Source organism: Dama dama, chromosome 16 (assembly GCF_033118175.1).
Source record: "Dama dama isolate Ldn47 chromosome 16, ASM3311817v1, whole genome shotgun sequence".
Classification (NCBI taxonomy): domain Eukaryota; kingdom Metazoa; phylum Chordata; class Mammalia; order Artiodactyla; family Cervidae; genus Dama; species Dama dama.
In genome coordinates, this window is record NC_083696.1 from 16,980,280 (window position 1) to 16,998,953 (window position 18,674).

Below are 18,674 nucleotides of genomic sequence, written 5' to 3' on the forward strand. Positions count from 1 at the left end.
TTGATCTTTATGTGCATGCAAATCACTTGTGCCATAGTTTTCAACTTCACCATGGCCATTTTCTTCACCTTCTCCTTTCTTACTGCTCTCCTGAGCCTTTTTGATACTTGATATTAAATAGTATCAATTTAATTAATTAATTAAATACAGTACATTAACCCTTCCGAAGGCGCTGGATCTACCAAGACTATATATAGACTATATATAGATGCTTTTGAAATGTGATGTTGGAGAAGACTCTTGAGAGTCCCTTGGAGATCAAACCAGTCAATCTTAAAGGAAATCATCCCTGAATATTCATTGGAAGGACTGAGGCTGAAGCTCCAATACTCTGACCACGTGATGCAAAGAGCCAACTCATTGGAAAAGACCCTGATGCTGGGAAAGATTGAAGGCAGAAGAAGAGGGTGACAGAGGATGAGATGGTTGGATATCATCACCGATTCAATGGACATGAACTTAGGCAAACTTCAGGAGACAGTGAGGGACAGGGAAGCCTGGCGTGCTGTAGTCCATGGGGTTGCAAAGAGTCGAACGCAACTTGGGGACTGAACAACAACAACAATATATGTATAGATATATCTATTCCTTATTAAAACTGTATTTTTGAGAATCTGAGTTATGAGAAAAGGACACAATTGTAGTCACATTTAGTAAATATACTGCCATGACAGACTTGCTCTTAGAGAATGCAGAAGGGCCCAGGAGGAAATGCAAAGGTCCCCGGAGTCTGAAGTTTATAACCACCACTTACATAGACTTGAAGGCAAACTGTCACAGTCTGACCTCTAGTTTAGGGTGCAGTGACTGAAAACCAACACCCCTCTCCTCCTCCTCACCGCCCCCCCCCCCGCCCCCGCCCTGCCACACACACTTTAAAGCCAGAGTAAACAGTACAAATCTCTGAATTTTAGGGAAGAAAAACTGATACCTAAGATACATTTAATATACTATTTAAATATAGTCCTCAGTACAACAGATGGAAGAGAATGCAGTGCAGTAGGAAATGCACAGGCTTTGAACCACCCCAGCCTTTACACGCCTTCAGGGACCTTGGACAAGCTGCCTAAACTTTCTGAGCCTCAGTTTCTCTCTCCCTCTTTTTTTTTAAGATTATAGTTGATTTATAATGTTGTGTTAGTTTCAGATGTACAGAGAAGTGCTTCAGAATATACATATATTCTTTTTCTGTTTCTTTTCCATTATAAATTATTGCGAGATACTGAATATAGTTCCCTCTGTTATACAGGAGGTCATTAATCTATTTTATATATAGCAGTGTGTACAGATTAATCCCAAACTCTTAATTTATCCCCCTACCTTTCTCTTTTGGTAACCATTAGTTTGTTTTCTATTTCTGTTCTGGTTTGTAAATAAGTTCATTTGTATCATTTTTTAGATTTCACATATAAGTAGTATCATATTTGCCATTCTCTGTTCTGACTTACTTCACCTAACATGATAATCTGTGTCCATCCATATTGTTGCAAATGGAGCCTCAGTTTCCTAATATGTAAAATGGGGCTAAAACTGACACTCATCTCTGAGTTGCAAAAATATAGTGAAATTTATTATATGACAGCAGACAACTAGGGACTGGAAGCAGGGCAAACCCAGAGGTCTACTCTCATATTCCATGCCATTGCTTTCCCCTGGGAGACCACCCATCCTTACAGCATCTCCTTTATGCACATGACTTAGAACATTTTCTGAAATCCAATTCGAGATATTCTGTTGCCTATGGGAAACTGCTACATGGAGGTATTACTATCATCTCAATCTCAGTTCACACAAAATTAAATTCATCTTCCCCTCCCCATATTCTAGTCTCCATCTCAACTCCCTTGTCTATCAATTATAATACCCTTCTTCCATTATACAGTGTTCTAAACTGGTTTTATCCCTCTCCTTTATTCCACATATCCAGGTTAAATCAGGAAAATCTGTCCTATTTCAATTGTGTAATGTCTCTCTGTTCCCCATTTATACTGTTGGTTCAAGTTACTGAACGGCTTCCAGGGTGGCCTCTGTTTCCCCTTCTCTCACTTCAAGCACAGGCAAGGCTCAGATTATTCTTCCTTAAGTCACTCCGAAAAACCCTTCATGACTGCCATTTCTCTCTCCTTCGAACAGTAGAGTCTTCCCTACATGTAACACTCTTTCTACCCTGGCCAGGTCCCCTTTCCAAACCGACAGTTAAAGGCTGCTGTACCTTTGTTCAAGCCGTTCCTTTCACTGAAATGTCCTTTCTTGTCCCTGCTTTGTACTATCTGTCTATCCTCCCACTCTTTCTAAACCCATCCTTAAAAGAGAAATCAAGGGTGATTTTCAGGAAGCCCACTCTCCATCTAGTCTATTCTTTCCTGACTTCTCCAACCCCTGAACCCTTAACCACACCCAATTTAACCTCTCCTTACTGCTGTTCACTGCGCCCTTAATACTCATCTCCTAGACACGATTTTAGTATTTTGAAAGTTTGGGTCCCTTTTCGAAAAGTCAAATACAGGATTGTTTTAGGGTAGTATTAATGGATAGAGCACCTGAAAGACTTAGTTTACATTTATATCATAAGATATTTTCAAACGTTGTTCAGTTTGCTACAAGCCTGTAAGACAGGTTTTATCATTATTCCCATTTTATACCTGGGGAAAATGAGGCACAAAAATGTTAAAGAATTTGGCCCAAATAACTCACTTGGTGACAGAGCCGAGCTTTAAACCCATAGTCTGGCTATACAGCCCATACTCCTGCCAGTACATAACAGTGTTTAATTCTCAGGTTCCAATGGCCCTTTAGAGCAGCAGTAGGGGAAGAACTTAGGGAAGGTATGGCAAAAGGCTACTTGTCCATTAAGAGACGATCATTTCGTTGGGGATGGTGAAGGGAGACACATATAACAGACTAAATTCAACTGAATTTTATATTAAGAAAATTTTACATCAACAACATTATGTTGGGCTTTCCTGGTAGCTCAGGGGTAAAGAATCCACCTGCCAACGCAGGAGGCACAGGTTCGATCGCTGATCTGGGAAGATCCCACACGCCTTGAAGCAACGGAGCCCTGTGGGCCCCAACTACTGAGCCTGTGCCCCAGAGACATCAAGCCATGACTACCGAAGCATGCACACCCCAGAGCCTGTGCTCTGCAATGAGAGAAACCATTGCAATGAGGAGCCTGCACACTGCAACTAGAGAGGAGCCCCCATTCGCCACAGTTGGAGAAAAGCAAGAAAGACCCAGCACAGCCAAAATGATAATAATAATAAAATAAATGTTTAAAATATGTATGTCTAAAAGTAAACTATTTTTGCTATTATAAATAATGCCACATGTAAAGATCCTGGCATCTAGCATTTACTATACTCTTGGATTACTAAATTAAAGGGTGTCAAATTTTTTATGGCCTTCAATATATGTCATCAAACAGTGTCCCAAGAGGGTCAAACCAGTTATTCAGCAAATCAATAAAGTATACTTGAGTCAAAACCACATGAGCAATTAATATTATTCTGTTAACTTTTACCAAAGGTACAGATGAAAAGGGTATCTATGTGCCCTTAATTTGACTTATTAGCAAGACTGAACATATTTACATATTAGTTTATTAATTCTCCTTCTGTAAACTAGCTATTTGTTGCAAAGATGCAATTTTTATACCATAAGAGCTCTTTGTATCATAGAGATACTCTAAATTATGATGTGAATCTTCAGTCTTACTATTGCTTTACCAAAAAACAAAAATACCCAAAATTAAACAGGAGGGGGGAAAAAAGGACACTCTCTCTCTACTTTTCTATTCTAGCATATTCCACTCAGTATTGTGGCTCCTTAAGTCCATCAGATAGGGGTAGAAAGAAAGGGAAGGAAAAAGAAAACTTTAGGGGAAAGAAAGGGAAAAGAAAGAAAAACTGAGGACTAATCAGACAGAGATAAACACATACAGAAGTAAGAAGAGGCAGAAAAGGAAACAGAAAGCTTGAAAGGGAAAAGGTTATAGTAACACCAAGGTTCTCTTGGTGCCCACTGGTTGTGGGAATTCTGATTAGCTATTTAACCATTATTCCAACCTTAAATGCTCTTCTTTATCCAGAAGCTATGCTTGCCTCATAACAGGAAAGCAGCAGCTGGGGTGGGAAAAAGAGAAAGATGGGGCTTAGGCAGTGGCTAGGTGGCACTAGTGGTGAAGAACACGCCTGGCCGTGCAGGAGACATAAGCAACATGGGTTCAGTCCCTGGGTGGGGAAGACCCCCTGGAGAAGGGCACAGCAACCCACTCCAGTGTTCTTGCCCGGAGAATCTCATGGACAGAGGAGCCTGGCGGGTTCCAGTCCATAGGGTCACAAAGTGGACGCGACTGAAGCGACTTAGCACGCACAGAGCAGTCTTACTGAGGAAATAGAAAGATGACTGTGTGACTTTTGACTAGCAACTGTGAAGTTTTATAATGGAGCTATAAGTAAAATATTAGGAAACACTATTTTATAGGCAGAGGAAATCAGCAAAACTATATAGCAGATATCAGTTTCTGCCTACCCAGTCACCATTCTCCCCAATCCTCCCAGCCTGACTGGCGGTGTCCTAATTTTATTCTGGTGTTGCTTCACCCTCTACTTGACTCAGAGGGAAATCCTGGTTAGCCTAAACCAGTCACCACAGCCGTGCCTCCCCCTTGCTACAGATTGTTTAAAGATGAGTATACAGCCCTCCCTAACTCCTGTTGAAAGAAAAAACCACTGGAAGTTGTCAGCTCAGCACACACGAGTCTTCCAAAAGAGTCACATCCATCTTGGGATCACAAGGGGAGGTAAATGGGGGAAATGTACCTTCCATAAATGACAAAAAGAGAGAGAACTCAGGTCCTTGTGGATGTCATGTCATCAAGCCAAAGAACTAACCCAGCTGGAAGCCAGCCCACCTCTCAACTTGTAAGAGATAAGTTTCCCTTAATGTTTAGCCATCTAGATTTATGGTTTTTCATTTCTTAAAGCTGAATCATTCTTAAGTGATTCATAATGAAAAATCTTACAAGATCGTGATTGTTATCATTACCATTATCATAATGCTACCAAAAAAAGGAAGACACTTTAATATCTTCCCTGCTACTTGAATATCTCAAAGTAAACATGTATTTTCAATTTTTCCATCTTTTTGCTGTTTTCCTTATTTTACATTATAATGTATCCAGAAATCAAACACTTCTGTTCAACAATTTACAGAATATCTCACAACCTCAAAAATAAGGATAAAAATAGCTTTTAAGAGTTTCCTTACTAGATAGATGTCTAAGTATTTAGTTGTGGGATACTGTAGTAATATCATTTTCACACACACAGCAAAAAATTCCAGCAGTTTATCAGCCAAAAGTTTAACGTAAATCTTATTTAACAGCTGATATGAAATCAGAAAGGAGTCCACAAAGGGGAAAAGACTAACACCGTCTAACTTCAGTTCAGTTCAGTCACTCAGTCGTGTGGCCCCCTGGACTGCAGCACGCCAGGCTTCCCTGTCCATCAACAACTCACCTCCTAACTTACACCTTTACAAATACACTTGCTTCACACATGAGATGTATACCTGCAAGAGACAAGCTGCTTAAGACAGCTGCTAAGACTTCTGTTGAGAATCTTCTTCGAAAGTAGTTGTCCTTTTAGGGAATTCCCTGATGTTTCAGTACTTAGGAGTCAGTGCTTTTACTGCCAGGGTCGGGTTCAATTCCTGGTTGGAGAACTAGGATCCCGCAAGCCATGTGGCAAGGTCAGAAAGAAAGAATTTGTCCTCTTAAAAAATTTTCATATTAAATTTTAAAACATCAGAGATACTAAGGTTGGAGCTCATACACATCCAACCATGAAAGGAAAGAAAATTTGTTCAAAACTCTTCAAATTTCAAAGCTCAAATTTCACAAGCACCTATCACGTACCAGGTACCAGCTAAGCATAGAGAATGTCAGCAATGAACAAAGCATATGTGGTCCCTCTCCTCATCAGCTCAGTCTAGACCAGAGGTGAGCAAACATTTTCCCCATAGAGCCACAGAATAAATATTTACACTTGCAGGCCACAAGGTCTCTGTCAAAACTAACCACTCACCTCTACCACTGTAACGTAAGAGCAGCTATAGACACTGTATAAATGAATGAGTGTGGCTGCATCAATAAAACCTTATTTGTGGACAATGAAATTCAGTTATATAATTTTTATGAAATAATTTCTCATGCAAAGATGGTTAACTTTTTTTTCACCCATCTGAATATACACAGATACCACTTTTAGCATTATTAGCTTGCAAGCCATACAAAGATTCGGCACATGGGCTGTAGTTTTGCCAACTCCTGGACTAGATATTAACCATATAATTATGTATTGCTTTAGGTGTTCATAGGTAAAATATATAAGGCTGTTAAGAACTTAATGAGGAGACATGGCCTAGTTTGAAGGATCAAGGAAGTCTTTTCCCAACAAGAGACTCAGGCTGAAACTTGAAGGGTAAGTATCAGTCAGCCAAAGACTAGGGAGAAAAGCAAAGAGCCTCCCAGACAAGTGAAAAGCATGTGCAAAGCCCTAAAAGAAAAACAAAGTCTACTGAAGAATCTGTGAGGCTGGATTACAAAGATTAAGGAGAAACACGGTAGGAGTTGACAGCGACGCTGGAGAGAGGTACAGACCAGGCCACACAGCACTGCTGGCTAGTTCCAGCTGATTCTGGTCTCTGTCTTTAGAGTAATCAGAAACCATTAAAGGGTTTCAGGTAGGTGGGGGACACAATCCCCACACAGCTTTTGATTTTTTAAAGCGATCAGTAGGACTGCAGTGTGGAGAAAAATCAGAGGGAAGCATGAATGAATATTGGGTAACCTAGAAGCAAAGTTCTGGCCAGAGATGACAGATGCTTAGATTGGGGGACTTGTAGTGGAATTCCGAAGGTAAAAGAGACAAGATATGGAGACTAGATGTGGAATAACGAGAAGCAGGTTTCTCACAAGTCTCAGGTTTCCAGTTTCCATACCATGATACTGGTGTCATTCAGTGAACCAAAGATGCTGAAAAAGATGTGTGTATCTGTGTCTACATACTTTGAGTTTAGTTTTCACACACTGAGTTTGAGGTGCCTACAAGACATTCTAGTGGAGGAGCTAAGGAATCAGTGGATATATAGTTTCGAAACCGGGATAAAGTCGGTTTCAGTTCAGTAATTTACTTTGAGAACTGTGGGCAAATGGGTTGTAACTAAAACCATAGAAGGAGATGGAATTATCACAGAACGGTATGTAAGAGTGGTTTTCAACCTTGGCAAAGCATGAAAATAATCAGGGCAACTTTAAAACTTTTTGAGGCCCAGGTAGTACCCCTGGACCAAGGAAATCAGAATCTCTGAAAGGAGGACCCAGGAATCGTGTGGTGTTTTTTGTTGTTTTTTTTTTAACCTCCTAAGTGTTTCGAAATGGCAACCCACTCCAGTACTCTTGCCTGGAGAATCCCATGGAGGGAGGAGCCTGGTAGGCTACAGTCCATGGGGTTGAAAACAGTCGGTAACGACTGAGCAACTTCACTTCACTTACGTGTTTCCAATGTGGTGTCAAGATTGCAAAGATAAGACTTAAGACATTAAGGATTAATGGTAACTACAGAAAGATTAAGAGACTAAGTGGGTTTCAGGAGTTCCCTCATGGTCCAGTGGGTTAAGACTCTGCACTTCCATTGCAAGGGGTGTAGGTTTGATCCCTGGTCTAAGACCAGGGATCTGGGAAACTAAGATTCCACATGCCTCCTGGAGAGGCCAAAAAAAAAAAAAAGATAGAGAGTGACTAAGTAGGTTTCTAGTCTGAGTTACCTCATAATGTATCTTTCCAACCTCAGACTTCATATCTCTACATTCCAGTTTAGTTCCATAGAAAAGAGAGTAACTAGTTCTAGTTTGTCTCTAATAGTCCTGAGAGCCCCAAAAATCTGAGTCAAAGTTATGAAACTGAAATAATTCCTCCCTCTACAGGAAGGGGCTGGGGAGAAAGGAGATGGCTAAATATTGAGTTGGCCAGAAAGTTTGTTTGGGGTTTTCTACAACATTTACTAACCAATTACCAGGAGTAGCATATAATATAGAATATATTTCTATAAATAAATATCCTCCAAGCCAATAACATTTCTAAATGATAGGATTAACACATCAAATGGTATTTGATAGTATTTGTTAAGACTGGGAACTTTCTAACTGGACTAGTTTTGCTTATTATATCATATTGTTCCCTATCTAGTAACTCCAGCAAGTTCAAAATGGCATGACTTGAACTTGCACATTCCTTATTTCAAAATGTTATTGAGTGGACCTTTTCTAAAGATAAAATGAACGGCAATTTAAGATATGGGAAGCATATATGTGAACACAGAAACAGAAGCACAGGTCTCAGATTCAAGACAAGGGTAAAATTTGGACTGATTCCTTAGTAGCTCAGAGACTGCAGCCAAGTCTCAACTAACATCCAACTCTCAACTTCCTCAGCTGTAAATGGAAGTAAAGTCGACTTCAGAATTACTGGAGGAGTTGAAATGTGAAAAGGGCTGTGAAAAATAGCTATACAAAAAAATCTCATCATTTTTACATTACTTTCCAGCCAATTTTAATATTAACATTGATTTATGTATTTTAAGGAATGGATCTTCTATGCTTGGGCATCCCTGGTGGCTCAGATGGTAAAGAATCCACCTGCAATGTGGGAGACCTGGGTTTGATCCCTGGGTTGGGAAGATCCCCTGGAGGAGGGCATGGCAACCCACTCCAGTATTCTTGCCTGGAGACTCCCATGGACAGAGGAGTCTGGTGGGCTACAGCCCACGGGGTCGCAGAGAGTCCGACACGACCGAGCAACTAGGCACAACAGCACATGCTAACAGCGCAGGATTCAGAAGACAAAAACAGTCTTCATGCTATGGTTTTTTTTGTTTCAGTTAGAACAGGTATATTTTGTTGGGCACATTTTAATAGAATAACTTAGTCTCTGTTGGTAATTCCCACTACTCTTCAATTTTCATTTTTAACCTCTGACTTCAAATTCCACAAAGCAGGAGACTACAGTTACTATTAAAATTCTTTTAAAGAACAGTTAACATTCTTAAAAGTTAACCAGTGTTTGTGAACCACTAGATTGTTTCTCATTTTTCATTTCATCCTAAGACAAGATACGAGAGCTAGAAAAACACAGTTAAATATGGAGCTCTCAATTTGACGACATGGGACAAGACCAGAGACAAGAACAACCTCCCCAACAGACAGATAGAAGGGGCAGTTTGTTCAACAAGAAAGATTATCCTCCATCCCTCTCACAATTTCTAAGGTTAGAACCAAAGGACACAGAACTTCAGAGCACTTGCAAAATCTCCTGACTTCCAAAGCACTACTGTGAGAAATAATGATCTAGCCATTAACGACAAAGACTTTTGACAATTCGCTAAGTAATCTTTCAAAAGCCTCCTTCATTCAAACTGGTTTGTCAATGGGAAAGAACATTTCATAAATCTGAAGATTTACAAGTGAACTTTGAAGTTTAACATTACGAGAATAGAAATCATGTCAGGTTATAACAGAACAAACGAATTATGGAGAGTTGGGAATAAATTTTAAGAGTCTTAGGGAGGATTAGTGCTGTAAAAAGAAACTCAAGACTATCTCACTTTTATGTTCCCTTCAAAGAGATTTTTAGGCAAAGGCTATCATGTACTGGCTTGTCTTGAGCGACTACTAGTATTAGCAAGTAACCTGCAGTGGTCACTAATAAGAAAACAAAACATAATTAAGAGTTCTATAAACATTTCTAAGAGTTCTTAAGGTTCTTAGATACACATATCTGATACAGTACAAATAATTTTGTCAATAATTTCCTCCTTAAACAATGAAATGCAAGTAGGTATAGAATGTGACACTTTAGCTAAATCCAAAAACAGAATAATTATTTTGAAGACAAATTATGATATTCAGACACTGCCAAGAAAATGAAAATAATAACTGAATAGACTACAAGAGATGAAACAGTTTGGAAGGCAATAACTCTTTTATGAGAGTCTACAATATAGGCAAGAGACTATGAGGGAAAATAAATTATATATATTTCAAAAGTGAATCCCTACTACAAAGACGAAACACACTATATTTACAATGACAAAACCTGCCAGGGCTTTAAAGTTGCTGATGATACCACTGAGAAAAGCTAAGCTGAACTGCAGATTACCCGAAAGCATGTTTGTTTTGATGTGCTGTGCAGGTTATCATTAGAGTTTGCAGACAAGCTCCTTTAAGACATTTTAGCCACTGCTCCAACTAAAACATAAGCACTGAGCACCAGTAGCAAAGAAAAAACCTGCTCAATTTTGCAAACTGACAGTCCCATTGAAAGAATAGGATGGAATGTGGAAAGGCAAGTGAATTTTAACTTAAAACAGTTCAAATTTGAACGTAGAAGAGACTGGCTTGGAGACATTAGTCAACCAGCTCATGGAAGTGAAATAGCACATGGTTCAGGGCTGGATTCATATTAAATGTTACTTGCCAGCCAAATGTTCCAATCTGTGTATCTGTATTCTGTTTATTGACTATTGCTGAGCCACTATCATGTACAAGGTATAGTAAGGCACTGCAATGAATACAAACATGTGGAAAACAAAGAGAGTTCCTACATTCAAGAAGTTTACAATCCAGTAGAAGAGGTGAAAGAAACATTGTGCCTGAGAATACAATCCAGGCCTCTTAGAGAAGTTCACAGTGATGTGGAGGCTCACATTTAGAGAAGATGTGCAGCTGCATCCCTATTTGGTTTCAACACAACACATATAGATACTATATTATCCCAATTGATGATGTTCCTAAAAGGAGCATTAAAATGCAGCAGATTGATAACATTTCACAAATAAAGAATGATGCAAAACCTCAAATAAGGGAGAGAGGAAAAAAAACGATGACCTGCTCTTTGGCACAAAACCTGCTCCTCAATGCTCCACTGAACACTACAAGTCCCTAAAGCTGAACTTAAGGGCATGTGACAGCTGTTGATTGGCTATAGGAAACCACAGGGGCAAAAAAAAAAAAAAAAAAACAACGCATCCCTCAGGGTGCATGACGTGTGTCTCGTCTGTAGAACACAGCATGAAGCAAACAGTGGCTGCAAGAAGAGGAAAAAACAAGGAAAATACGTGTGACAGCATTCCGAAAAGTAAGATGTGGAGCTAGTCAAATGCAAGATCTGTTAAGTAGAGTTCAGGTCCAGCATCCATCCCTCCCAAATTTAATTGATTATAAACATGGAACAAGCCATCCATAAACTATCCAATACTTTCCTGTCTCTAAGGCATTTCATGTCCAAAAGAGGATACATAGTAAACCAATTCTTCAGAGAAACCCAACAGCAAAGATACCATTTTTGTCAAAATAATATTTAAGTAATTAGACCAACAGCACCCAACTAGATTCCTCTCTCTCCCCAAAAACCTCTAACCAGTTGAAAGGAATTGTGATTCCACACCTTTCTCTGTTAATATGAAAACTATAGACCTCTCCCTCCTAACACCACTATTTATAGTTTTTCTTTGTTATTCTAACTGAACAGTAAGGTTTAACTAACTAAACCAATCAGCCTGACTATGATCCTAATAGGAAAAGAAAAAAAAAAAAAAAAAAAAAAAACCACGAGTAAGCAAACACCCAAAAAAGAAATGGACAAATAGGATGGATACTTAATAAAACATAGATGTCCTCAATTCATCTGCAATTCCAGTCATTTGCTGACAGATCTCAGATTTTCAGAACAAGTATGCAGGTTATTTAAAACTGAGTTATATATAGTCATTTAGCAGTAGCAAAACACTTCTGGCATTATCACAGATGCTAGATCTCTGAAGGAATTTTTTTCCCCCAAACTAGCGTTTTTCTTCACCAAGAACGGACGACCCTTTATTTCTAAAAACAAGAGTCCTTGCCTCCCCCTCAAAACAAACAAATCAAAGACCATAGTTAAATTCTAAGCTAATGAAACTGTGAGATTACATTCCAGGCATTGTCAGAGCCTATTTTTCATACACCACCACCAGACAGTTTGATGCAGTATTCCTGATTGCTTTTTATCGTATTTGTAAATACACTCACTAATCCACTAAATTAGGTAATTTACAAACAGGTCCTCTCAGTTATTAGCGGACAGCAGTCAAGTCCTATTACATCTGATCCTTATACAGTTGTCTAAAACATTTCTATCCAGGTTAAGGGCTCCGATCGGCAAGAGAGAGAGGCAGGTTAGCGAAATTTGGATGGGGGCAGGGTAGACGCTGGGAGAAATCTCTGCATCTCAGCCCTCAGCGACAACACTCAGCCAGTGTGCCCACAGAAAAACTAAATTCGGCACCTCTTCCTCCTGTTACACTGGCAACAAAGAGGGAGTTTCCGTAAGGCTCCCGTCACCCTCCAGGTGCCCAATCTCCTTCCCAGCGCAGTCCCCGCGCTCCCGCAGGGGCCTCGGTGTGCGAAGAGGCCTGGGTGTCTGAGGTCAAGGCACAAAGGGGGGATGGGGTGGGAGGCGAGCCGCTGGAATCTGGGAAACCGGGTCGTAGGAGGGCTCCGGGATCCGCTTAAACGCTTGAACCCGGGCCGGGGGCAGCCGGCAAAAGAAAAGGGACAGAATCTCCAATAGAGCAGAAACTGTAATAAGGTGGGAGATGGGGCGAACAGCCCAAGCTGGAGCTACTCCTCCAGGGAGCACAGAGGATAGTCTGTAGATGTGGGGCGGGCGGACTCCAAGGAGGTGGGAAGCGAGGAGGCAGGCCCGGAAGACGAAGGAAGGGGGGGTGCCACCTGGGGCAGACAGCAGGCGTCCTTGTAGCCTCTACCTGCGGGCTGGCGGGACGCGCCGCTCAGGTGTGACTAGGAGGCGGCGGCCAAGTCTGCAAGGGGCGCCCCGGGGGCCGCGCTGAGGCGCCTGCCCTGGGAGCCAGCGCGGGGGCAACGGCGGGACAGGGGGAGGTGCGGGCGGGGGGCGTCTCGGGAGTGCACGGTGGGCTGAAGGGAAGCTCGCGGGTCGTGGGAGGCGGCGGGCGCCCGCCGCGCGGCGCGGGGGAGGCATCCGGGCGGGCGGCCGGGAGGCGGGAGCCCCTCACCTGCGCGGCTGAGGAGGCGGAGCTGCAGCAGCCCATGGCGGGGCCGGAGGAGCCCGGAGGCGGCGCCGGGCGCGCAGCTACGCCCCGGAGCCCCTCGGCATGCGAGCCGGCGGGCGCCCGGGGAGGGCGCGGCCTGGCCCCACACGACTCGACGGCGGCGGCGGCGGCTCGGGCGGCGGCGGGTACTCAGGCGGCGGCGCGGCTCGGGGCGGGCGCCGACCACATCCCCCGGCGGCGGTCGCGGCGGCGGCGGCTGTGGCTGCGCGGCTCCTGCTCCGCTCCTGCTGCTGCAGCTGCTCCCCAGCGGAAAGGGGCGGGCGGCGGCGGCGGCGGCGCCTCCCCCTGTCCCCCGCCTCCCGCCTCCCGCCTCCCGCCTCCCGCGCCCAGTCCCTCTCCCGCTCCCTCTCCCGGGCCGCCGCCTCCTCAGCGCCGCGCGCGTCTCCCATCAGACTCCCCGCCCCCAGTGCAGCGCCGCGCGGGCGGCCGGGCGGCTGCGGCCAAAACGAGGCCGGGCCCTTCGGCGCGCGTCGGAGCCTGCGCGGTACCGAGCCCATTTAGCTGTGGCACCGAGGCAGAGCGCTACCTCTGCGCGAGAGGGCGCCTGAGGCTGGGGCGCACGAGGGCTGGGCAGGCTCGCAGCCGAAATGGGGTCGGGTTGTTTCCGGACCCGGGAGGCACGGGCGAGGCTTGCGGAGCTGTTCTGTATCCCTATTGGGCTTGCAACCCGAGGACCCACCCTAATGGTTTCTTACCTCTCAGGTGACTGATTTTTATCCAGAGGAGAGAGTACGCAGTAACCCCGTGGAGAAGTACTATGTGATAGAGGACAAGGAGAAACAAGCATCTGTTGCTACTCGCCCCATTTTGCTGATGTGGAAACTATGCCTCGAAGGCACTGAGAATTTGATGGAATGCACCCAAGGTCGAAATTGTTATAGAGGGGCGAAAATAAGGAAAAGGCAAAAAATTCTCCAGGTCTCTTAATTCAGAGACATATTGGATCTGAACGAAACTTTACACAGAATAGTCCACACACACACACACACACATGAGTATTAATTCATCATATTAAAACATATGTATACCGCAAGCATACTAAGTTCCAGTAATTTACAAGCACTGGGAATAAAGAGGTGAACCAAACGACCAAAGTTTCTGCTGTCTTAAAAGTCGTTGTTCCGCGAATACGCTAGGCAATATCAGCCATTAAGAGTAAGTGCTGTCACCATCTTCAAGAACTACAACCCCAAGAGGCTGAGAAAGTGTGATAGGAGAACAATTAAAATGTTGCAGGAATAAAACTATAGATCATACTTAATATTAAGAGAATCACTTACAAGGCACTGTTTTAAGCTTTTTCATGTTTCCCTTCATCCTGTCAAAAGAATGTCTTAAAGACAGAATCAGTTAGGGGGAAAAAAAAAACTTATTTGCAAAGGTGCAAAGGAGACTAGAAGACCTGACTGCCAAATGAAAGACAGCAAGTTTTAAAGATTACTCAAAAGCTAAGAGGGGCGGAAATAGTACAGAAGTAAGCTGACTTCAGGTGCATTGAAAGGGAATCGAAGCAAAGGAAAATCAAGATGGGAACCTAGGGACCACGAAAGGAAAGGCCAAAGAGGAATTCCCAGTTGGTCTGTTTCAAGTCTTTAGGTCTGTTACCAGGGATGAATCATTTCTCTAAGCCCGTTTCTCCTGCTCTGTGAAAAACAGGTGATAAGGATGACCAGGAAGAGCTGTTGTCAAGACTAAACACTATGTGAAAGCAGCTAGTAGGACAGTAGGGGCTTCCGGGTGGCCCTAGTGGTAAAAAACCCACCTGCCAATATAGTAGACCTGGGTTCCATCCCTGGGTCAGGAAGATCCCCTGGAGAAGGTAATGGCAACCCACTCCAGTATTCTTCCCTGGAGAATTCCATGGACAGAAGAGCCTGGTGAGCTACAGTCCACGGGGTCGGAAAGAGTCGGACAGGACTGAACGACTATGTCATTTTCAGTAGGACAGTAAGGACTCAGTAAGTACTGCTTGAGATTATTAATTCTTACTCTGCATTCTTCCTATGTTCCCTTCCATTTTGATCAGAGGGTCAACCATACCTCTGGGCTGTGAATCCTAAGGGTGTTACCATTAGGCCATTAAATAGAAGCGAAAAAAAATAATACTTCAATGGCTCTGGTCCCAATTCTGATTGTGAACTCCACAATTAGATTGTAAACTCCCTGAAAACAAGCTATAGCATTTTCTCCTTTGTATCTTTCTCAGTTCTCAATTGTTTGTTAATTATTCAATACAACCAGGAATTTAAAAAAACCTTCCCTTGAGATTTTCCCTCAAAGCATCAAAGTACATCTTGTTTTTTAACTGAGGGAGGAGGCTGAAAGTAAAATTACAGTCTTAAACAAGAAGCCATCTGTCTTGCTTCTTTATAATCAAGGAGAGGGGAGTTTGTTTCTCTTAGCAGTATCAATATGGGAGCATTTCTTTCAGATTATAAAAATCTTTTTGGCTAGTATATTTATTCTATGTAGTAGTTAGTGCTTATTTTGTAATTAGAACTGCAGAATCTGATAAATACATAACAGACTGTGGCAGTGCTTCAGAAAAAAAAAGTTCATTTCATATTTTTTGGAGGTGTCTTCCCTAGACAAGGATGATCGGTGAATTGAAAGGGAGCACATTCCTCTGTGCTTTGACTGATCTGAATTCCAGTTTTCCTTGTAAGGGTTAATGGAACTAAGAGTTCTAAGGTTCTGCTAGGTACTTTGTAAATATACTAATTATGTATATATGCACCATATATGCATATGAATGTGATGTTTTTAAGTTATACCTTGTCATTAACATGAGAGAAACAGCTCCCCAATTGATATTCTGTACCTTCGAAGAATGAGTCTCTTTCCCTCATGCCCAAAGAAGCCTCATAAAAGGAATGATTTAGAAGGGGGCAAATTACTGTTCCTTTTCATTCTCTCTCATAAACAAGCTCACACGGCATTCAATGAAATTAAACTACATCAAATACATGTGAAAGGATCACTCTAGCTGGTGATTGGGGTACTGATCTTATCACCATGCGATGTCATTGAGGCAAACCACTTGAGAAGGACTCAGGTTTTTTCTTTTGAGAAAAAGAGGAGTTAAAAAAAAAAAAAAAAAAAAACTTATGTAAGAACAGCATCTACACTAACCAGAATAAAATTATAAGGTCTATCAATCTTGCTGCTGCAGGGTAAAATCAGATCACCAGCTGAGCCAGCCAGAAATGCTTCCCAGTGGTCTAGTATTGCATAATTGGCCGTGTGAATTTCAGTGTTTCCAGCTTCAAATGGAGGGCTTGGTGCTGGTCACTCACCTAGGGAAAACATGGAACTAATGGTCTTTCCAGATATTAATAAAGCCCAACTCATTGTTCACATGATTTCAGGTTTGGGGGGTAAAAGAAATTTAGGTGCATTTATATGTGTGTATGTCTATAACTGCTCAGAGGAGTCCTTTATTACAGTTTTTTTTTTTATTTGTGGAGTTTGGTGCTTTGGCTGTGTTGTTTACGTTTTAGCACACACTGTGTTCCCAGTCACATCCCACCAAAAGCACGTTTGCCTCGGCAGAGCCCTCGCTTCCAGCTCTGCCTCACAGCCTCCTCCTGGAAGCCGTTCCCATATCACCCCTGGGAAATGCTCCAAAAGTGAAAACTAACTGTAAACAAAAGGGCTGTAACTGTTCATTCATTACCAGAGAGGCAAGATCAGGTCTCTATTTGAAAAGACTGAAATGTATCCCAGCCTCCTAGTTAAACCCTGAAGTTAGAGACCCCAGAAAAGAGCTTCCCTGAACTCAGGTATGTGACAGAAGAAGAAAACATTGTTCCCAGGCAGCTCCTGGCGAGAATCATTATTCCTTAGCTTTGCAACTTTGCTCCTGCCCACACTTGTAAGCTGGTTTCACCAGTGTTAATTAAAAACTCTGGCTTTTATTTATTTTCACTGAGATTCCCATCACAAGATCAAACAACATTTAAGTTCTCTAAAAATACTTGCTGTGAACTTGTGTTCATAGGGGTGTGGCACTTTCCTATTATTTTTCTGAAGGCCATTTTAAAAAAATCTGTAGATATTCATTTATCCGATTTGTTTTATTGAGTCTCTGTTATGAACTAAGCACATTTGATTAAGTATCTCGTATGCCTGGCGTGCTGCAGTCCATGGGGGTCACAGAGAGGCGACCACAACTTAGCGACTGAACAAAACCAACAAAAATGCTAACTTGAGTCCCAGGGATTTGACCTGTTTCTAACATAAAACTAGTGTTGCTTTTTTTAATGTATAATTTTATTTATTTATTTTTGGGTGTGTTGGGTCTTCATTGCTGCGTGGGCTTTTTCTCTAGTTGCGGAGAGCCAGGGCTATTCCCTAGGTGTGGTGCGCGAGCTTCTCATTGAGATGGCTTCTCGTTGCGGAGCACAGGCTCTAGCCACAGAGGCTCAATAGTTGTGGTGCTTAGTTGCTCCGAGACATGTGTACCCTGCACTGGTTAGTGGACTCTTCATCACTGAGCTGCCCAGGGAGACCAGTGTTGGCTTTTATTTTGGGGTGGTGGGTGAGGAAGAAGGGGAAGGAAGGCAGGATTATGAATATTCATTTGAGAAGGAAAGAGGCAATTTGTGAAATAGGGAAATCCATTTATTTCCTAATGTAGTTCTTGAGCCATTATGATGATCAGATACTAGCTAGAAGCCAAAGATTCAAAGATGAATGAAGGACATTCCTTGCCCTTAAGTCGTTTACATTTTAGTGAAGTGGAAAGACATTTAAGCCAAGATTTAGAGTATGTTATAATGGCACCCCACTCCAGTACTCTTGCCTGGAAAATCCCATGGACGGAGGAGCCTGGTGGGCTGCAGTTCATGGGGTCCCGAAGAGTCGGACATGACTGAGCGACTTCACTTTCACTTTTCACTTTCATGCATTGGAGGAGGAAATGGCAACCCATTCCAGTGTTCTTGCCTGGAGAATCCCAGGGACGGTGGAGCCTGGTGGGCTGCCGTCTATGGGGTCGCACAGAGTCGGACACAACTGAAGCGACTTAGCAGCAGTAGCAGCAGCAGCATGTTGAAATGTAATGAGAACAATGAGTCTGTGTGCTGTATAAACTCAGAAGCACAGAGATTAATTTATTTTGTTTCTTAAAAAAATTGTTACATTACGATTCTTCCCCTGTGCCCCCTTTTATTCTTAGCTCCACTAGACATGTTCCCACTGTGTACTGAAAGCCTAGAAAACAGCTTGGTACCCAGGAATGTGTCATAAACATCTCTTCAGTGAATGAATGAATTTTCTCAGTATGAGCTCCTGGAAATTTGGATTTGTAAATTAAATGCTTAGAATATCTCAAAGAAAAGGTTATCTGAAATATTAAACAATCATTTTTGAAAATTTTTGGCTTTTTTTCTTATAAAACAACCGAATAAAAACTATTTACTTATATAAAACTGTTAAGTATGAAAGCGTTTTTCTTTGGAAGACACCACAGCTAGCTGCTGCTGC

General features: G+C 42.4%; 1 protein-coding gene across 3 annotated transcripts in view; it reads right to left on the reverse strand.

Annotated features, from left to right (window-relative positions):
• The window catches only part of SLC44A1 (solute carrier family 44 member 1), a 212,292-nt gene extending 199,041 nt beyond the window's left edge, over nt 1-13,251 (reverse strand). Inside the window, exon 1 of one of the 3 annotated variants that reach the window (XM_061163489.1) lies at nt 13,131-13,250. In XM_061163489.1, the coding sequence (XP_061019472.1) occupies nt 13,131-13,166 (36 nt within the window). In that variant the 5' untranslated portion in view covers nt 13,167-13,250. Of the gene's footprint in view, nt 1-13,130 lie in introns of all 3 variants that reach the window. The other 2 variants (XM_061163488.1, XM_061163487.1) reach the window with 2 other exon arrangements.
• Nucleotides 13,252-18,674: the final 5,423 nt, after the last annotated feature.